Source organism: Phacochoerus africanus, chromosome 1 (genome assembly GCF_016906955.1).
Source record: "Phacochoerus africanus isolate WHEZ1 chromosome 1, ROS_Pafr_v1, whole genome shotgun sequence".
NCBI lineage: Eukaryota > Metazoa > Chordata > Mammalia > Artiodactyla > Suidae > Phacochoerus > Phacochoerus africanus.
The window spans coordinates 197,831,384-197,854,401 of NC_062544.1; the positions used below are offsets into that span (position 1 = coordinate 197,831,384).

The 23,018-nt window shown below is 39.2% G+C and overlaps 1 protein-coding gene across 2 annotated transcripts in view; it reads right to left on the reverse strand.

Moving 5' to 3' along the window:
- GNB4 (G protein subunit beta 4) overlaps positions 1-23,018 on the reverse strand; it is a 65,711-nt gene that overhangs the window by 9,843 nt on the left and 32,850 nt on the right. The window contains exons 3-8 of one of the 2 annotated variants that reach the window (XM_047786941.1): positions 19,045-19,083; positions 17,997-18,103; positions 14,701-14,764; positions 13,560-13,722; positions 12,540-12,606; positions 12,235-12,436 (exon numbers count right to left, since the gene is read on the reverse strand). In XM_047786941.1, the coding sequence (XP_047642897.1) occupies positions 12,235-12,436; positions 12,540-12,606; positions 13,560-13,722; positions 14,701-14,764; positions 17,997-18,103; positions 19,045-19,083 (642 nt within the window). Of the gene's footprint in view, positions 1-12,234; positions 12,437-12,539; positions 12,607-13,559; positions 13,723-14,700; positions 14,765-17,996; positions 18,104-19,044; positions 19,084-23,018 lie in introns of those variants that run through there. The other variant, XM_047786949.1, reaches the window with a different exon arrangement.

The window sequence follows — 23,018 nt, forward strand, 5'->3', positions numbered from 1 at the left end:
CTCTACACATTAGTGATATTAAATGAACAAAAATGACAAAATCTCTATCTCCACAGAGCTTATATTCCTGTGAAGCAGAAATAAACATGAAAAATAAATTATAAGTATGGTAGATAACAAACAAAATCAGGAAAAAGTGAAGGGTAGTTGAGGTGAAATCCTCAGATGTCCAGGAAAGGCTTTACAGAGAAGCAAATATTTACTAAAGACCCAGAGGAGGCCAAGCACTGAGCCTGGACACTATTTACTGGATGGAGAGCAGCTGAGAGAAAGGGAGAAGTGGGTGTGGTGCTCCTGAGGTAGGAACATGCAGGGCTGGCAAGGAGGCCAATGTCAGTGGCTCTGGCAGAAGAGAAAAGGGGTGACCCAGGGGAGAGGGAGGTAGGATGAGCAACCAGGAGCTCACAGGTCCACGTCCCTTTGAGGCTTGGATGAACCCTTTAAGACAGCTGTTTTTCAGATTTCAGAATTTTTCAGTATTTAGAAAGGTACTATGCTGTGTATTACGTAAACTCCATGGGGCCTGGGAGAGCACGCTGAAATCCAACACAAGAGTATTCCTTCAGTGCAACAGTCATAGGAAGTAGGATGAAGACTATAAACAGCCAGTCAGTCTGAGCTTCTGCCACAGAGCAAGGCTAACTCAGGGGAGAAAACATGTCTCAGACCTTTTTGGATTTCAGGACTGCCACTAAAGGATTACGGACAGACTTCCAGAAGGGGCAGAGGGCTGGATCCTGGGTGACCTTGCTGGTTCTAGAAAAGGCTTCAGAAAGAGAGAAGGGATTAAAATGGCACAATAGAAGGACCGAGCTCACCTTCTCTCATAAAAGAAAAAAAAAACTACAACCAACTGTTGAACAACCTTCAACGAAGTAGACTGCAAACTATCAATAAATATATCCTACTCCAGAAGACAAAGAGGAAATCACATCAAGACAGCAGGAGCTGCAATTACGTGACATAAGCAGCCCCATACCCACCAGGTGGGCTGCCCACAGACTGGAAAGTAACTGTATCGCAGAAGCTCACCCACAGAAGTGACAGTTCTGAGCCCCGTGTCAGGTTCCCATACCTGGGGATCTGGCATTGGCAGGGGGAGCCCCCAGAGCATTTGGTGTTGAGGGCCAGCGGGGCTCGTGCTGGGGGAAACGCAGACTCCACTCTTGAAAGGCACTCACAGGCTTTCATGTGAACTAGGTCCCAGGGCAAAGCAGAGACTCCATGGGAATCTGGGTCAGACCTGCCTATAGTTCTTGGGGGATCTCCTGGGAAAACAAGGGGTGACTGTGGCTCATTGTGGGTGATGGACGCTGGAGGCAAAGGTCTTAGGAGTAATCATCAGTGTGTGCTCCTCTAGAGGTGGCCATTTTGGAAAAATCTGGCCCCACCCATAAGCCGTGAGAAGCCTCAGGCCAAACCACAAACTGGGTGGGAAGGCAGCCCCACCCACCGGCAGACAGGAAGCCTAAAGACCCCCCCACCCCAGGCACTTAACTACCTCTAATCTCATCAGAGACAAAGCCCCACTCATCAGAGGGATAAAAATCAGTTCTGCCTTCCAGTGGGCAGGCACCAGTCCCTCCCATCAGGAAGCCTGCAGCAATGCCCCCCCACCATCAATTTCAACCACAAGGGGGGCAGACATCAGAAGCAACACAGGCCTCAACACTACTATTGTCTGCAAAAAGGAGACCACACCAAAAATCTATACGAAATGAAAAGGCAGAGAACTATGACTCAGATAAGGGAACAAGAAAGGAAATAGAAAAACAGCTAAGTGATCTGGAGATTACCAACCTCCACGAAAAAGACTTTAGAATGATGATAGGAAAGATGACTCAATATCTTGGAAATAAACTGGAGATAAAGACTGATAAATTACAAGAAACACTGAGCAAAGAAATAGAAGTTTTAAGAATTAGCAAGCAGAGATGTAAAATACAGCAACTGAAATAGAAGAGGCTTCAGTGTCATGTCATCACACTACATTTTGGCTTTTCTATTGACCATCTCCTTCCTCTCACTCTCCTGAAGTGTGTATTTTTCCTGATATCCTAAGCTATGAGTTTCATTCACTTATTATGTCTTTAATGGGTTTTTTTGTTTGTTTTGTCTTTTTGCCTTTTCTAGAGCTGCTCCCGCGGCATATGGAGGTTCCCAGTGTAGGGGTCTCATCGGAGCTGTAGCTGCCAGCCCATAACACAAGCCACAGCAACGCGGGATCTGAGCTGTGTCTGTGACCTACACCACAGCTCATGGCAACACCGGATCCCCAGCCCAATGAGCAAGGCCAGGGATTGAACCCACAACCTCATGGTTCCTAGTAGGATTCGTTAACCACTGTGCCACGATGGGAACTCCTTTAATGGGTTTTAAAAAATGTTTAAGGTATCTGTATGATGCAGAGTGCAGTAGTGCAGAGTGCAGTATGTTTCATCAACACGAAATGATGTTCTTCAAAATCTACAGATTGTACCTCTTATTAATATAAAACTTCTCTCATCTTCCCAACTTCCTTCCTTCCTTCGCATTTTAGGGCTGCACCCTTGGCGTATGGAGGTTCCCAGACTAGGAGCTGAATCAGAGCTTTGGCTGCTGGTCACAGTCACAGCCACAGTAGTGCAGCATCTGAGCCACATCTGTGACCTACAGCACAGCTCACAGCAATGACAGATCTCTGACCCACTGAGAGAGGCCATGGATGGAAACTACACCCTCATGGACACTAGTTGGATTCTTTTCTGCTGAACCAGAAAGGGAACTCCAAAACTCCTCTCATCTTATAGTTTTTCATTCAATTTTACTTTGTCTGGTGGAAATAAAGTAATATTACTAGAGATTCCCTTTAGTTTATGCTTTGCCCACCATAAACTTTTAGTCTTCCTGGGTCATTTTGTTTCAAGTGTGTTTCTTGTAAACAACAGATAGTTTGATTTATTCTGTATCTTTTAGAAGTGGCCAACAATTACATGTATTGCCTTAACTGATTATATTTTGTTTTTAGCTCCTGTCCTATATACTTACTATAGTAATTCTCTTTGAAAAACACAGCCTTGGAGTTCCCATTGTGGCTCAGTGCTTAACAAAACCGAATAGGAACCATGAGGTTGTGAGTTCGATCCCTGGCCTTGCTCAGGAGGTTAAGGATCCAGTGTTGCCATGAGCTATGCTGTAGGTAGCAGACGCAGCTTGGATCCTGCATGGCTGTGGCTGTGGCTGTGGCTGTGGTGTAGGCCTGCGGCTACAGCTCCGATTTGACCACTAGCCTGGGAACCTTCATATGCCTCGGGTGTGGCCCTAGAAAAGACAAAAAGGCAAAAAAAAAAAAGATAAAAGAAAAAACCCCCCAAACCAAAAATACAACCTCTAATACTTAAAATTCCTGGGTCACAGTATTTCTCCCTTAACACTCAGGAGGTATTGTTCAGAAGCCTCCCAGCGCTATTATGGAAAAGTATGAGAATGGCCTGTTTTTTTATCTTTTGTATCTACTTTCTCATCTTGAATACTTTTAGAATTTTTTTGTCCATATTCTTTGATACTCTAAATTCAAGAAAGTATGTCTGTGTTGGCCTTTTAAAATTACTTTTTGGTAACTGGAAATTCTTTAAACCTCCAAATTGGTTTTTTCCTTCAGCTAAGATATTTTTATTTTTTTAATTTTTTGGCCAACCTCAGGGAAACAGAATTCCCAGGCCAGAGATCAGATCCCAGTTGTAACCTAAGCGGCAGCTATAAGCAACAATGGATACCCAACCCACTATGCCAGGCCAGGGATTGAGCCCGAGTCCTGTTGCACCACAGGGGGAATGCCAAGATAATTTTATTTTTAAAAATTACTTATTGGCTATGCTTTCACTTTTAGCCAAAATGGAGTAACAGTGATCATATTTACCCTCAGGCTAAAAAAGCTAAAAATAAAATGGACAAAATAGGTGATAAATGGTTCTAACGGAGTTCCTGCTGGGGTGCAGCTGGTTAAGGATCTGGCCTTGTCTCTGTGGTGGCTTGGGTCACTGCTCTGGCACATGTTCAATTCCTGGCCCAGGCCAGTGGGTTAAGGATCCAGCATTGCTGCAACTGTGGTATAGGTCAAAGCTGTGGCTTGGATTCCATCCCTAACCCAGGAACTTCCATATGCCACAGGTTCAGTCAAAAAAGAAAAAAAGAAAGACACTGGTATCAGTCAACCAGGAGAATGGTCCCTGAAAAACAAGAAACAAATGAGGTAAGCCCTACAATTGCACATCTCACTGCCTGGAGAAAGTCTACAGGTCATGGTTCAGGGAGAGGTAGCCAGAGAAGCCCACTGACTCTCCAAGCTGAGGAGACAGAGCTGGAAAACTGGAGAGTCCAAGACAGCTATAGTTCACAGGCAGAGACCAGAGAGGCCAACGCTTGACAGAGAAAGCTTGGGAGATATGATGAGGGATCCTCAAGTATTCAAATGAGAATTGATCAGTGAGGAAACCACTCAAGATTGTAGGAAACATGTGATGCTCACACAGGGTTGTGCATAATGCCTGTTCCCACCAGCAATAGGTTCCCACTAGCAAAAATATTTTAACTCTTTGGGAAGAGAGACCATAAGGGTTCTACCTCACCATGAGGCAAACATAAGCATACACTGAGTGCTGCTGGTCTCACCTAACAAAACCTAAATGCCAGACCTGAAAGGATCAAATTGTTTCCAATTTTAACTATGTCCTAGAACAAACCTAAATAACATTTTTTTTTTCCTTTTTCGGCCATGCCCACAGCATGTGGAAGTTCCCAGGCCAGGGATCAAATTGAGCCACGGCAGTGACTAGGCTTAACTCCTTAACTGCTAGGCTACCAGGGAACTCCAAAACCTAAATAACATTTATATGAATATAAAATTAGCAGCACCCAATCCAGTAAGGAAAATTCACAATATCTGGGATCAAATGAAAATCAAACAAGCAAAAAAGAAAATGTGTGACCCATAATCAGGAGAAAAATCAATTAGTTGAAAGAAATCCAGGAAATGTTACAGAAGATGGAGAATCGGTAGTCAAGAACAATAGAATGTCCGAAGTTGAAAGTACATTGTATAGGTTTAATGGAAGATTAGATACTGCAGAAGAGAAGAACTTGAAGACACAGCAATAGAAACTATCCAAAAATGAAATAGTGAGAAAAAAGACTGAAAAATAAAATTAACCAAACATACAGTGGGAACACTGTAGGTGGCTTAACATATGTATATTTGGAGTCCCCAAAGGAGAGAAGACAAAACACAGACACACAAAAGCTGAAGGATTTTATCTTTAGCAGACATGCACCACAAAAAATGTTAAAGGAAGCCGCTTAAACAGAAGGAAGATAGATAGAAATCTGAATATATACACAAAAATGAAGATCCCAGAAAATGGTAGCTGCATAAGTAAATATAAAGACCTTTTCTATAATTTAAATTTCTCTAAAGATAATCAACTGTTTAAAGCAAAAATATCATCAATGTATTTGGGGTTTCAATATATATAAAACAAAACGTGGAGTTCCCGTCGTGGCGCAGTGGTTAACGAATCCGACTAGGAACCAAGAGGTTGCGGGTTCGGTCCCTGCCCTTGCTCAGTGGGTTAACGATCCGGCGTTGCCGTGAACTGTGGTGTAGGTTGCAGACGCGGCTCAGATCCCGCCTTGCTGTGGCTCTGGCGTAGGCTGGTGGCTACAGCTCCGATTGGACCCCTAGCCTGGGAACCTCCATATGCCGCGGGAGCGGCCCAAGAAATAGCAACAACAACAACAACAAAAAAAGACAAAAGACAAAAATAAATAAATAAATAAATAAATAAATAAAACGTGTGACAACAGTAGCACAAAGGCTGGGAAGGGAGAAATAGAAGTATAATGTAGAAAAATTCTTATCTATATGCAATGGAGTGTAACATTACTTGAAAGGAGACTGCCATAAGATAAAGATATATATAACAAACCCTACAACAACCACAAAAAAAAAAAAAAATTAAGGCTAATAGGCCAAGTAAGGAAATAAAAAGAATTCAAAATTAAAAAAAAAAAACTCAAAAAAAGCAGTAAAAAAAAAGAATAAACAAAAGTAAATAAAAACCAAATAGCAAGACAGATTTAAACTTAATGATGTCAAAAAAGTAATCGCATATGTAAACAATTAAAAAGAGAAATCAAACTATAAACAAGCAACTGCTGCCTATAAGAAAATCACTTTGGAGTTCCCGTTGTGGTGCAGTGGTTAACGAATCCGACTAGGAACCATGAGGTTGCGGGTTCAGTCCCTGCCCTTGCTTAGTGGGTTAAGGATCCAGCGTTGCCGTGAGCTGTGGTGTAGGTCGAAGATGTGGCTCGGATCCTGTGTTGCTGTGGCTCTGGCATAGACTGGTGGCTAAAGCTCCAATTGGACCCCTAGCCTGGGAACCTCCATATGCCGCAGGAGCAGCCCTAGAAAAAGCAGAGACAAAAAAAAAAAAGAAAAGAAAAGAAAATCACTTTGAATATAAAGACACAAGTAAGTTAAAAGTAAGGAAAAATGATATGCCCATGCTAACACTGATCAAAAGAAAGTTGAGGAGTTTCCACTGTGGCACAGTGGGTTAAGAAGCTCAGGTCACTGCAGAGGCATGTGATGTTTGATCCCCAGCCTGGTGCAGTGGGTTAAAGAATCAGGGGTTGCTATAACTGTGGCTCAGATTCAATCCCTGGCCTGGAACTTCCATATGCTGCAAGCACAGACAAAACAAAGAAGAAGAAAGAAAGAAAGAGAGAGAGAGGGAGGGAGGGAGGGAGAGAGAGAGGGACAAAGGAAGGAAGGAAGGAAGGAAAGAAGGAAGGAAGCAAGCAACCAAGCAAGCTTGGGTAGATAAATATTTCAAAGCAAATAACATTACCAGAAATAAAGAGGAACACTTCATAAAGCTAAAGGAATCTTTAGGACATCAAGACCAAGAGGACATAAAATCCTAAAGGTTTATGACTTGAAATACATGATGCAAAAACTAAGACTTCGAGGAAAAACATGGGCAAATACACAATCAGAAATTTCAACACCCTTCTCTCAGTAATGAATAGAAAGGACAAGAATCATCTAGGATCCAGAAAACCTGATCAACCAACTTGACTTAATTAACTATCAACCGTCAACCAACTTGACCTAATTAGCATCTACAGAACTCTTCACTCAGTAACCGCAGAATACAGATTATTTTCAATTACAAATGGAACACTGACCAAAGTAAACCATATTCTTGACTGCAAAACAAGTCAAAAGAAATTTAGAAAGGTTCAAATCGTAAAAATCATACAAAGTATATTCTCTGACCATAAGGGAATTTAATTAAAAATTAACAAAAATAAAGACTTCTAGATAATCTCCAAATATCTAGATACAAGATACTTTTAAATAATTCATGGGTCAGAGAGAGCAAAAGGAAAATTATAAAGAATTCTGAACTAGGAGTTCTAGTCATAGCTCAGAAGAAATGAATGTGACTAGCATCCATAAGGACACAGGTTTGATCCCTGGCCTTGCTCAGTGGGTTGAGGATCTGGCACTGCTATGAGCTGTGGTATAGGTCACAGACAAGGCTTGTTCTGGTGGCTGTGGCACAGGCGAGTGGCTACAGCTCCAATTTGACCCCTAGCCTGGGAACCTCCATATGCCTCGGGTGTGGCCCTAAAAAGACAAAAAATAAAAATAAAAACAATGCATCAAAATTTATGGAAGGTAGCAAAAAGTAATGCTTAGAAAAAATTTGTGACTTTAAGCTCTAAGGTAAGAGAAAAAATTTCAAGTCAATGGTGTCAGCTTCTACCTTAAGAAACAAGAAACAAGAAAACAAACGAAACCCATTTAAGTGCCAGAAAAGAAATAATAAAGAACAGAGTGAAAAAAAATCAATGAAATAGAAAATCATTAAAGCCAAAAGACAGAGGTGTTCCCATCGTGGCTCAGTGGTTAACGAATCTGACTAGGAACCATGAGATTGCCGGTTAGATCCCTGGCCTTGCTCAGTGGGTTATCGATCCAGCGTTGCCGTGAGCTGTGGTGTAGGTTGCAGACGAGGCTCAGATCCCACGTTGCTGTGGCTCTGGTGTAGGCCAGCGGCTTCAGCTCCGATCGGACTCCTAGTCTGGGAACCTCCATATGTCGCAGGTGCGGCCCCAGAAAAGACAAAAAAACAAAAAAACAACCTGATATACTTTTAACCAAATGTATTAGTTTGCTAGGGCTGCTGTAACTAAGTACCACACATTGGGTGGCTTAAACAACATGAATGAACTGCCTCATGATCTTGGAGGGTAGAAGCCTGAAATTACAGTATCTGAGGGCTGGGAGGGAAGGGACATTTACACCACTCTCCTTGTTTACCGATGGCCATCTTCCTGTGTCTCTTCACACTAACCCTCTATATTTTCCCTTTTTCTAAGGACACCAGTCATATTTGATTAAGGGCCCCCGATCCAGTCTGACTCAACTAATCACATCTGCAATAACCCTATTCTTGAACAAGGTCACATGCTGAGGTACTGGGGTTTAGGACTTCAACATGTAAAAGTTCAAGATATTCAATGCATAACACCAGAATAATCATAGAAAAACTAAGACAAATTACCAATATCACATGAATGAAATATCTTACAGATTCTCTAGCTATCAAAATAGGGGAATATTATGAACTAATTTAAGCCAAAAATATATATATATATTTTTTGGGGCTTTTTAGGGACACCCCTGTGGCATATGGAAATTTTGAGGCTAGGGGTCAAATTGGAGCTGCAGCTGCCAGCCTACACCATAGCCACACCACCACCAGATCCAAGCCACATCTCTGACCTATACCATAGTTCATGGCAATGCTGGATCCCTGACCCACTGAGCGAGGCCAGGGATCAAACCTGCATCCTCAGAGATACTAGTCAGATTCACTTCCACTGTGCCACAACAGGAACTCTCTAAGCCAATAAATTTGATAACACAGATGACATAGATAACTTTCTCCCCTTCTTTTTTTTTTGGCTGTGCCCAAGGCATACAAAAGTTCCAGGCTCAGGGACTGAACCCGAGCCACACTGATGACCCAAGCCCAGCAGTGACAATGCTGGATCCTTAGCCTGCTGAGCCATCAGGCAACTGAAGTAAATAAATCTTTTTTGTTGTTGTTGTCTTTTTAGGCCCCCACTCATGGCATACGTAGATTCCCAGGCTAGCGGTCGAATCGGAGCTGTTAACTGCTGGCCTATACCACAGCTACAGCAACGTGGGAATCAAGCCGTGTCTGTGACCTGCACCACAGCTCACAGCAACGCTGGATCCTTTTTTTTTTTTTTTTTTTTGCCTTTTCTAGGGCCGCTTCCTGTGGCATATGGAGGTTCCCAGGCTAGGGGTCTAATTGGAGCTGTAGCCACCGGCCTACACCAGAGCCACAGCAATGTGGGATCCCAGCTGACTCTTCAACCTACACCACAGCTCACGACAACACCGGATCCTTAACCCACTGAGCAAGGCCAGGGGTCAAACCTGCATCCTCATGGATGCTAGTCAGATTCATATCTGCTGAGCCATGATGGGAACTCCTAGATAAATTTCTTGAAAGACACACTCTATCAAAGCTTACTAAAGAAAAAGTGGAGGAGTTCCTGCTGTGGTGCAGCGGAAATGAATCCAACTAGGAACCATGAGGGTTGGATCCCTGGCATTGCTCAGTGGGTTAAGGATCCGGTGTTGCCCTGAGCTATGGTGGAGGTTGTAGATGCGGCTCGGATCTGATGTTGCTGTGGCTGTAGTATAGGCCAGCAGCTGCAGCTCCAATTAGCCTAGCCTAGGAACCTCCATATGCCTCGGGTGTGGCCCTAAAAAGCAAAAAAATAAATAAATAAATAAATAAATAAATAAATAAAGAAGAAATGGATAGCCTAAGTAGGCCTATCTAATAAGACACAAATTTTTAGTTAAATCTCTTCTTACACACACATAAAACTCTTGGCCAGAAAGCTCTCACAGGTAAATTCAACCAAACATTTAAGAACAAAACACTACCAATTCCACACGAACTGAGAAAACAGAAGAGGAGGGAATGCTTTCCAATTCTTCCTATAAGGCCAGCATTAAGCTAATACCAAGTCAGGAAAAAACATTTCAAGAAACAAAAAATAATACAATAACCTATCAATATCAATGCAAAACTTCATAATAAAATTTTAACAAGTAAAATCCACTATTAAGTGAAAAGGATTATGTATTAATGACCAAGAGGCTTGTCCCAGAATGTAGGGTTAGGTTAATATTTGAAAATCAGGAGTTCCTGTTGTGGCTTAGCAATTAATGAATCTGACTAGGAACCATGAGGTTCTGGGTTCGATCCCTGGCCTTGCTCATTGGGTTAGGGATCCAGCATTGCTGTGGCTGTGGAGTAGGCCAGTGGCTACCGCTCCAATTGGACCCTAGGCTGGGAATCTCCACATGCCTCGGGTGCGGCCCTTGAAAAGACAAAAAAAAAAAAAAAAGAAAAAAAAGAAAATCAATCCATGTAAATTAACAAACTAAAAAAGGAGTTTCCATTGTGGCTCAGCGGTTATAAACCTGGCTAGTAACCATGAGGATGTATGTTCAATTCCTAGCCTCACTGGGTGGGTCAAGGATCCAGCATTGCTGTGAGTTCTGGTATAGCTTGGAAACATGGCTCGAATTCTGCTTTGCTGTGGCTGTGGCATAGTCCAGCAGCTGCAGCTTCAACCCCTAGCCTTGGAACTTCGATGTGCCAAACATGCAGCCCCAAAAAGCAATAAAAGAAAAAATATAACACAAAAAAACAAAACTAAACTAAAAAAAAAAACCACATGATCATATCTCATTAGATGAACAGAAAGCATTTGATAAACTTCAACATTCATTCCTGATAAAATTGTAGCAAATTAGGAACAGAAGAAAATCATCAAATGAATAAAGACAAGATGGGATAAGAGATGGAGAAGACTGGGTTTGCTTGCTTTAAAATTCTATTCTAGCCAGGTTGATCTAGTAGCGGGCGGGGGTAACAAAGCCTTTCCTTTCTCTGACAGTCTCTAAAACACTATAAAAAATTAACTTTCAACAAGTGCATAAAAATCAATTTTCCTCAAAAATATCTTCTGGAAAAACTAGAGTGTATCTTATACACATAAACCCTTGCAATTACATTACTTTTGGAAATTCTTGTCACATCTATTTTGGCATCTGATCCACATAGGACAATTTACCAAGTCAAGCACTATCCTACTTCCTCTTGATACCCTTCCCCTCAATTCTGACTGCTTCATAAATCATTTTGATTGTCATTCAAAATGTCATCCTAGTTTTAATTTATAAATATGTATGCTTCATTCTCATATATACTGAGTACTTATTATCTGCCTTAAATCTATTTGTGGCTACCTGTTGGGTTTTTTTTTATATGAAGGAGCTTACAAATAATTTATACCCTTTACTTAGCATTGAACATATAGTTTCATTTAGTCCCCCCACACTCTTTTTTCTTTTCTTTTCTTTTTATGGCTGGCCCTGCGGCATATGGAAGTTCCAGGCTAGAGGTTGAGTCAGAGCTGCAGCTGCAAGCCTACACCACAGACACAGCAACATGGGTTCTGAACCGCATATTGCAGCAATGCTGGATCCTTAATCCACTGAGTGAGGCCAGGGATTAAACCCACATCCTCATGGATACTAATTGGGTTCTTAACCCGCTGAGCCACAACTGGAACTCCACCAAGCCATTCTTCAATGTAGGCAGCACTGTTCCCATGAGGAATGTATGGCTCACGGAATTTAAGCAGCCCATCTGATCTCACACAGCTGGTTCCCAGCAGAACTAAGACTCAATCCAGGGTTTGGTTGACTTCAAAAACTATACTCTACACTAAACAGCTGCCTTTGTCTTCCTGACTATTTTCTCCTTGGGTTGTTCCCTTTGACCTCAGAGATAGAGAACTCTGTTCTCTGAACATTCTCTTGATACTAATAATCTACTTATTTGCTCAAGATGATCTATCCCTCTAAATCTGGAAATAAATCATTTCTTCTCACCTGCAAGTAGCAACCCATTTTTAAAAAGTAAACCCTCATCATTTGGGAATTACATGTTGTATAAACATGTTATTTATAAGAATCCCTGAAGGGAGTTTGCTTGTGAAATCATACTATAGAGTTCAACACCTTAAATGCACAATAAATTTTCCTGAGAAATGCTATTCACTTACACTGACAGCATTAATATCTGACACATGTCCAGTGAAAGACTGTCTACACATGCCATCACGAATGTCCCATAATTTGGAAGAGGCATCACAAGCACCAGAAACAAAAGTCCTCATGTCAGGACTCAGAGAAAGACTCATCACATCTCCAGAATGCCCAGTGAAGGTAGTGGTCTGCTGGGCAGTTTCGATGTCCCATAAAGCACTAGAATTAAAAATAGAAATAACTAATGAGTGTTTTCTCTTCTTACACAGTTCCTACTACTACCCACAACCTCAAAAGCAGTAATCTTCTGGAATAAACTTACCAAGTTGTATCTCCTGAACTTGTAACAATTTGACTGTCATCCAAAAAACGACAGCAGGACAAGTATCCTATAGCATAAAGAGCAACAAAATTTAGGTTATCACTGATTAGTTCAATTGGTATACGAAACAATAATATATATTTTAAAAAAATATGATACCTGTTTGTCAGCATAATCTATAATTACACTAACAAATAATCTTTTAATTACTTCAAACTCTATGCTGCCTGGAACCACATTTTATCAAAAACCTCCCTCTTATTATTTACTCTGTCAATGATACCATGTTGGTCATTCAGAAAGCTACAAACAGTCCCTTCCACATACTACAACTACCTAAGAGAGAGATACTCCTTAATACAAATACCTATCATCTATAGCAGACTGGGTTAATAAGTACCTTGGAGAAATACTTTAAAAATCTCAGTGAAGGCTTCATGAAACAGGTGGCAATCCAATGCTCAGAATTCACCAGTGTTTCCAAATATGGAAATGGGAGATTTTGTAAAAAGCATAGCCAAATAGTACTCCCCAAAATCCAGAGAAACTAAAACCTAATGAGCGGCTGTATATTCCTAATTAACACTGCTAACCAAATACTATATTATTGAACTACAGTGTGCACACTGGCAAATAAAGCAATGTACTATCACACAGTGAAAAATACTTTATAAATGTACCTTAATACATATTTCAATTCCATAAGATGCTAAAATCCCATAACTGTCATATTTTGCAAAAATATAGAAAATTATATTTGGTTTTTGTATTTTCCATTGAATTTTTGCAATAAATTTATCATTTTTATGAAAAAAATATTTTTGAAAGAAAACTAGAAGCATGGCCATCATTTGTATAATTATAAAAAATCAGCATTTCCCTGATTCATGCTTATTTCTACTCTCATTTGACTAACATGCATCCATTAGCCAAATGAGCGCACTGTGTCACTCTTTCTTGATGAGCTCAATTTTTAGGAATCAAGTTTGGGAGGAAAGGATGATATGTAGGGAAGCTCACCTGTGTGACCCGGTAACTCTCGGCTCACTCTCACATTTCCCTCTCTGGTTTTTAAGTTATATATAGAGCAGATGTTGTCCAGTCCTCCACAAGCAACGTAATTACCAGAGGGAGCATAAGCACAAGTCATCACCCAGGAGGACCGCAAAGGAATAGCATGCATCTGCAGGACAAATACAACACACAAGAACTATTACTAAGTAAAGAGTACAAAAACAATCGTTAATCATTCCAACCTACTCACAATGTAGCAACTACTACTAAAAATTAAATGTATCTTACCAAATAAGCCAAGTAAAATAAAATTCGATGGTTTGAAAAAATGAACAATAAAAAACACTAATGAACACTGAAATGCCTGTTTTTTTTCCCTGTATTATTATCAAATCATTTGGATTTAAATGCTCTTTTCAGAATGTATTAAAGAAGAGCAAGGACATAGGACATTTCAACACTAATAGAGCCATTTGAAATATTAAGTGTAAAATGTTAAAGAATTTAATAAAACTGGAGTTCCCATTGTGGCATAGAGGAAACTAATCCGACCCGGAACCATGAGGTTGTGGGTTCAACCCCTGGCCTCGCTCAGTGGATTAAGGATCTGGTGTTGCCGTGAACTCTGGTGTAGGTCACAGATGCAGCTTGGATCTGGTGATGCTGGGGTGTAGGCTGGCAGCTGTGGCTATGACTGGACCCCTAGCTTAGGAACCTCTATATGCTGAGGGTGAAGCCCTAAAAAGCAATTTAATAAACTTGTTTTTACAGTAGTGCTCAAAAGAGGAATTTCCTCCAACATAACACTGAACACTGAACAGTACTGGAGTTGATTAGAATGGTTCTTCCATGAAGAACGACACCCTTCTAATAACAAGTATTCTGGGTTCAAATTCTAACAATGGTAACAGTTTGCACAGATCTATTCACACTGTTGTCTGGTGCTTGATTACCCAATCATGTGCAGGTCACATAGTCAAGTTTAAGGTGAATGGGAACAGCAAATGGCCCATACAGACAATCAATACATAGTATGATTACCGCTATGTTCTCCTTTCATCTGAGAAGGAAATTAAAGAATAAAGCAGAATTGATGGACATCAAACCAAATAAAAGTTTATATATAAGAATGGTTAAGAAATTCTACCTTATTTGTTGTATAGCTATCCCAAATAATTAATTTTCCATCTTGGGAAGCACTGACTAGTAGCCTAGAGGAACAGACACAAAAATAGTGACACTTAGAGGGAAAAGCAGTTTAAATTAGTTACACACTGCATTAATGTAGAACAGTTCAGAAAAGACAAATATGACTTTGCTAATTAAAAACTGGAGAACAAAAAATATTCTTCCATTTTTATGTATTTATTGTTTATTTTGGCCATGCTTATGGCACGTGGAAATTCCTGGGCCAGGGTTCAAACCCACGCCACAGCAATAACAATGCTGAATCCTTAATCTCTAGGCCACCAGGGAATTCCTCTCCCAACTTTAAAGAAATGCATTCTGCACGCCAAAAAAAATTCAACATTAAATTGTTTTAGATACTTTACTAAAAATATCTCTGGTTATGATTCAACTTTTTCATGATAAGAATATTCTAGTTCTTATTCATGATTCTGGTAGATATTAGCTAGCTGGTTTAGTATTTACTGACTTAAATATAATGACAACAGAGTATATATAAGCCTAACAACCATGTTTCACTCAAACTAAAATATCAATTGACAGCCTGTGAGCACAAGGCAGTGTCATGGGTACAACACAGGCAAGGTACCTCCTACCCTTGGAGCCTCTACCATCTGGTAGAGATAAGATATTTACTATAACAGGAGTTCCCATCGTGGCTCAAGCTGTCAACGAACCCAACTAGGAAGCATGAGGTTGTGGGTTTGATCCCTGGCCTCACTCCATGGGTTGGGGATCTGGCATTGCCATGAGCTGTGGTGTAGGTCACGGACACGGCTCTGATCCAGCATTGCTGTGGCTGTGGAGTAGGCTGGAGGCTACAGCTCCAATTTGACCCTTAGCCTGGGAACTTCCATATGCTGCGAGTGCGGCCCTAAAAAGCTAAAAAGATATTTACCATAATAAACTAGGTAAATGAAAATTGTCAGAGGAGTGGTATAAAATAAAGGCTATAGGAAAACAAATGAGGGACAAATTAACTAATTGATTTACTGAAGGAGTCTTGCAAAAGAAAATACATCTTAGAAAATGGAATTTTGAAAGCTCAAAACAGAGAAAAGTCTGTATTCTATAAAGAGGGTATGTTACAGGGCAAGAGGTTCAAAAATACAATGGGTATTTCCAGTGTTGTGAATTTCCCAGATATATAGTCTGTAAGAAATGGTGAAAACAATTTAGAAAAGTAGACTGGGCTTAAACTGCACAAAAGCTCTGTTTGCCAGGCGAAATGCCAACTCCTGACTAAGTTTTTGGCAACTGGATTTTTCGTTTTGGAATTTTATTTTTCACTATGGTATAAAATTCAAAATATACAAAAGGATATACAGTGAAAAGAATCACCTTCCCATCCCTATCACCAGCCACCCAGGTTTCTTCACTATAGGTAAGTAACATTACCAGGTTCTTAGGTATAATCATTTCAAGTTTTATGAACGGGAAGATCTAACCGTAGGGTACTGTGTGGAAACTAAAGTAAATTATTTAAAAATCAACTGATGGAGTTCCTGTTGTGGCTCAGCAGAAACTAATCCGACTGTTATCCATGAGGATGTGGGTTTGGGCCCTGGCATCGCTCAGTGGGTTGAGGATCTGGCACTGCAGTGAGCTGTGGTATAGGTCATGGACAAAGCTCGGATCCGGCGTTGCTGTGCTGTAGGCTGGCAACTGTAGCTCTGATTCGTCCCATAGCCTGGGAGCTTCCATGTGCCGAGGGTGCAGTCCTAAAAAGAAAAAAAAAAAAAAATCAACTCACATCATCATCAGCACTGAATTGAGAAGAACATTAAAAGGAACAAGTTGATAAAGAGAATGGGGAGGAAGACAATGTGAGATAGGTTCTTTGTTGATTCCTTTGTTTTCCTATGAAGACTGACATAAAGAACCATTATATTATGGGGGGGGGGGTTGGCCACACCCATGGCATGTGGAAGTTTCTGGGACAGGGATGGAACTCACTGCACCACAAGAGAACTCCCATTAACACTGTTTCAAGTGATTGTATTTTGAGTTAAATTTTTGCCATATCAATGAGTAGACTATTTCTTATCTGAAGCTTCTTTTAGAAAAAGAATAAAACATTCGGCCTAGCTTTATATCAGTTGTTAATTATATAATTTTATTTACTCCCTCCTAAGAGGTACAAGCTCCACACTACTGGACTCAAGTATCCCAATTACATGGAGATGTGCCAACCATTAGCAACATTTTTAGGATTCTCCTGGAAGAAGAAAAAAATGTACAATTTCTATTAAGAAATAATTTCTTAGTTAAGATTATTTTTCCCAATTTGATGAACCAAACCAAAGGAGCAAGTCAACCACTATGGCAGCAAGTGACCTGCTGTTGCCAGATACTCTGGGAAAAGCACAGACCACACTGTAACCCTATGAACAAAATAAAGCATCATGACCAATTATCCAACCTGCAAGCCAGGTGGCAGCCATATGTGTGCACATGCATAGGTGTGTGTGCATGCTCAACACACACTTGGGGAGTTCCTGTTGTAGCTCAGTGGTTAACGAATCCGATTAGGAACCATGAGGTTGCAGGTTCGATCCCTGCCCTTGCTCAGTGGGTTGAGGATCCAGCATTGCCCTGAGCTGTGGTGTAGGTTGCAGACACGGCTCGGATCCCATGTTGCTGTGGCTCTGGCATAGGCCGGAGGCTACAGCTCCGATTCGACCCCTAGCCTGGGAACCTCTATATGCTGTAGGAACAGCCCAAGAAATGGCAAAGAGACAAAAACAAAAAACAAAAAACAAAAACCACACACACACTTGAATGTTGGGCTTAGGGGAATAAAAGATGTACCCAATGAAAATGCTTTTGCTTTATGTAATTCCATCCTTTGTAAATTTAGGTGATAAATAATTATAGCAATATCTAGTAACTTTTGGAAGCCAATATTCAAAAAAATTTTCCTTATCAGCTGAAATTTCAAGGTTAATATACAACAGAACTGCCTTGGTAATTTAAAAACAACAAAGTATAATATGCCACTGCAAAGAAAAGAAATCCTAAATCCTTTCCCTAAATCATTTGATAAAGGATATTTGGGGAAGTTAAACTTATTTTCCCTATTAATTGTTTCTAAACTTTTAAAGTGTCAATGAATATTTTTATTAAAAACCCGTGATCATACTAGATGCATTCTCTGCAAACACTTCATAGATACAGGTTGTTTCTAAAAGAAAATACAAATGATGACTCAACAAAAATAATTCTGCAGACAGTTTGAAAATGGCAGGTACCAACCTCGAATCATATCCCCAATGCATGGCATAGATTTTAGCGAGGTGACCCCTTAGTGTACGTCTCGTTCGCATTTGTATTCGACCCACGGAATCCATATTTGATGTGATCTTTAGGAAGCAACCAGAATGTTATTCTTTACCTTAGACAGAGCTCAGAAAACAAAGCAGAAACAACTGAGAGGCAAAAAAAAAAAAAGGATACATAAAACAAATGTATAACAATTGAAAGTAATTAAATATAAATAATTCCAGTCAGTATATGATCAATATACTGTCCAAGAAAAAGTATGATTTACTTGCACACCTTCCAGTGAGAATATCTTCTGTACACCATTAACTAAAAAGAACAGATATACCTCCCAACCTCAGTAACAAAAACAGCCACAAATAAAAATCTAATAGATGCTCACACAGTAACACATTTCTCATTTTAACTGTCTAAAGAAAGCCATTTTTTATGTATATGACTGGGTCACTTTGCTGTACAGCAGAAAATAAGAGGACACTCTAAATCAACTATAATAATTTTTTTTAAAAAGAGTTGGAAATCCATATGAAGGCAAGCAAATGCTATCTAGAAGTTACTCCATATCTCATCATCTTTTGAAATATGTTATCTTATACAAGAGAAAATAGACTTCATTCAGCTTTGGAAGAAAAAGAAAGCCAGTTTTCTATCTGAACAGCACATAAAACACTTACTTAATAAAAATGCTTGATATTAATTAAACTACTGAAACCTTCCTAAAGTTTATATAAGAAAAAAAAAGCTTAACCAGGGATATAAAAAAGAACCAGGAGCTACTTAAAAATAAACATATGAATCTACATATTTTTATACTAGTTTTTTTATGCAGACTTCTATTTTAATAAATACGCTTTACGAAGCACTTGGACAGCATGTGACAAATCATAAAGTCTTTTTAAATAGAGATCTCATTTTTCTTTCAATTAAATACTAATAAAAAGAATCTGAATGTCATCTCCATTAGTGTCAAGCTGTTTCATGTGAATTAATAAAATGAATTGAGGAAAAATAAAAACTTTACCTGAACAAGCGTTGCATCATTACATGCTTTCCTGGCATCCTGAAGTAAAGAAAGATTATACGTTTAGACATGGAAATCTCTAGGTATGATTTAAAATAATATTTTCATTGAAAACACAGATATGAAATATACTTCTTATATACCACATAATCTTTATTTTAAAAATGTTTATTACAATAAAATTCACATAGCATAAAATTAATCATTTTAAGGTGTGAAGCTGGGGTGGTTAGCATAGTCACAATGTTGCTCAACCAGGACCACTACCTAATTCCAGCACATTTCTATCACTCCAAAAAAAGAAACCCTATACCTTCTAATTCCCTCTTTTCCCATCCCTGGGTGATCACTAATTCACTGTCTAATCTATCTGTCCATTCTGGACACTGCATAGAAGTGGAATAATACATGACCCTTTTCATGTCTGGCTTCTTTCACTCAGCACATTTTCAAGGTTCATTCATGTTGTAGCATGTGTTAGTACTTCATTTCTTTTTATGGATAACATTCCATTGTATGAATACATTACATTTTGTTTATCCATTAATTAATCTGATAGACATTTATATCATCTCTACTTTTTGGTTTTATGACCAATGATGCTGTGAACATTCATATACAAGTTTCTGTGTGTACACATATTTTCAGTTCTCCTGGGTATATATCTAGGAGTGGAATTGGTGAATGATAAAGTAACTCTATGTTTAACATTTTAAGAAACTACCAAACTGTTTTTCACAGTAGCTGCACCATTTTACTTTCCCACCAGGATATAGGAGGGTCCCAATTCTTCACTTCCTTGATAACACTGTTCTTGTCTCCTTTTTCCTTTTCTTTTTTTTATTATTACAGCCATCTTAGTGGATGTCAAGTGGTATTTCACTGTGGTTTTCATTTGCATTTTGCTAATGATTAGTAATGCTGAGCATCTTTTCATGTGGAATATTTTTACATGTGCTTATTATTCATTTGTAAATCTTCTTTGGAGAAATATATATCAAATTCTTTGCTCATTTTTAAATTGGGTTATTTGTTTATTGTTGAGTTGTAGGAGTTATTATATATTCTGGATACAAGACCCCTACCAGATGCGTGATTTGCAAATATTTTCTCCCATTCCATAGGCTGACTTTTCATTTTCCTGATAGTTTCCTTTGACACAAAAGTTTTTATAATTTTAATGAAGACAATTTATCTATTTTTTCTTTTGTTGCTTGTGCTTTTAGCGTCATATTAAACTGTGGTCTAACTCACGGTCACAAAGATTAATAACTAGGTTTGCTTCTAAGAATTCTACACTTTCAGCTATTATATTTGGATACTTTTTTTTTTTTTTTTTTTGCTGCACTGTAGCATATGGAAGTTCCCAGGCAAGGGACTGAATCCAAGCTGCATCAGTGACCTATGCCACAGCTAAGGCAATGCTGGATCGTTAACCCACTGTAGCAGGCCGGGGATCGAACCCACATCTCAGCAGTGGCCCAAGCAGCTGCAGAAACAACGACAGATCCTTGACCCTATGTGCCACAGCAGTAACTCCATGGTACCATTTTGAGTTGATCTTTAGACATGGTATGAGGTAGGAGTCCAAATTTATTCTTTTGCAAGTGGATAGCCAGCTGTTCCAGCAACATTTGTTGGAAAGATTATTCTTTCCCAACAGAATGGTCTTACTACCTTTGTTCCAAAAATCAATCAGCCATAGACACATGGTTTTACTTATAGACTCTCAAGTCTATTACACAAATATACTTTTGGTTTATAGTTAGAAGATTTTAAATTGCATCCTCCCAAGTAAAATGAACTAGACTAATTTAATAAGCCCAAAGCAAGAATTCTGAGTTCCCTCCTCTTTGTTCTGGCATGTAGAAAGAGGTGGGAAGGATATTTCAGAAATATTTTTAAAAGTACATAATACTTGAAAAGTGGAAAGCTACATGTAAAAGAATAAAATTAGAATATTCTCTAGCACTACGTACAAAAATAAACTCAAAATGGATTAAAGACTTAAATGTAAGACCAGAAACCATAAAACTCCTAAAGAAAGCATAGTTAGGAGTTCCCACAGTGGCTCAGTGGTTAATGAACCCAACTAGCATCCACGAGGACGCGGATTCAATCCCTGGCTTCACTCAGTGGGTTAAGGATCCGGCATTGCTGTGAGCTGTGGTGTAGTTGCAGAGGAGGCTTGGACCGAGTGTTGCTTTGGCTCTGGTGTAGGACAACGGCTCCACCTCTGATTGGACCCCAAGCCTGGGCACCTCCATATGCCTCAGGTGCAGCCCCAAAAAGACCAAAAAAAAAAAAAAAGCATAGGCAGAACACTCTTTGACATAAAGTGTAGTTTTTTTGGATCTGTCTCCTAAAAGGAAACAAAAGCAAAAATAAACAAATGGGACCTAATTAAATAAAAAATCTTTGCACATCAAAGGATACCATCAAACAAAAAGACAGCCTTCTGAATGGGAAAAGCTATTTGCAAATGATATAACCAAAAACGGATTAATATCCAAGATATACTAACAGCTCACACAAATCAACATCAAAAAAACACACAACCTGATTTAAAAAATACAAAAGAGGACCTGAATAGACATTTTTTCAAATAAGATATAAAGATGGCCAACAGGCTCAACATCATTAATCACCAGAGAAATGCAAATTGAAACCACAATGAGATATCACATGACATATGTCAGTATGGTTACCATCAAAAAGACTACAGTTAGGGAGTTCCCATTGTTGCTCAGTGGAACTGAATCTGAGTAGCATCCATGAGGATGCAGGTTTGATCCCTGGCCTTGCTTGGTGGGCTAAGGATCCGGCATAGCTATGAGCTGCGGTGTAGGTTGCATATTTGGCTTGGATCTGGCATTGCTGTGGCTGTGGTGTAGGCCAGCAGCTACAGCTCTGACTGGATCCCTACCTTGGGAACCTCCATATGCCGAGGGCATGGCCCTAAAAAGACAAAAGACCAAAAAAAAAAAAAAAGGCTACAAATAACAAATGCTGGTGAGGATGTGGAGAAAAGGGAACACTTGTACACTGTTGGTGTGACTGTAAATTGGTATAGTCACTATGGAAAACAGTATAGAGGTTTCTCAAAATACTAAAAGTAGAACCACTGTATGATCCAGTGATTTCACTCCTGGGCATTTATCCAAACAAAAAAAAAAAAACACTAATTCAAAAAGATACATGTACCCAAAGTCCACAGCAGTATTATTTACAACTGCCAAGATATGGGAGGCAACCTAGGGGTTCATCAACAGATGATGGATAAAGACACATACACAATGCAACACTAGTCAGCCAAGAAAAGAATGAAATTTTGCCATCTGCAAAAACATGGATAGACATGGATGTATTGTTCTAAGTGAAATAAGTCAGGCAGAGAAAGACAAATACTGTATGATATCACTTACATGTCGAAACTAAAGAATAAAACAAAGTGGTGAATACAGCCAAAAAGAAAAAGACTTACAGACATAGAGAGCAAACTAGTGGTTACCAGTGGAGAGATGGAAGAGGGGAGGGGTAACATAGGGGTAGGAACTTAAGAGGTACAAACTATTACGTATAAAATAAATAAGCTACAAGAATATTGTAAACTTAGGGAATATAGCCAATATTTTATAACTATTATAAAAGTTATGGAATATAACCTTTAAAATTGTGACTCATTATGTTGTACACCTGAACCTTACATAATATTGTATATCGACTATACCTCGGTTTTAAAAATGTTTTAAATTTAAAAATACATAACATTTCTTTAAAATACTTTGCAAGTACACTGTATACAGATGTTACCAGAAAAAAAATTTTTAGATTTAATATGAGAAAAAGATATGTCCAGAAAACAGCAAATCCCATAGATGTAAGCAGGTGTTTATGCCTAAGTATTGTAGAGTAGTCTTCAAAGAGATGTTAAATTTTTACACAGACTGAAGAGAATTATTAAAAGGAAGATA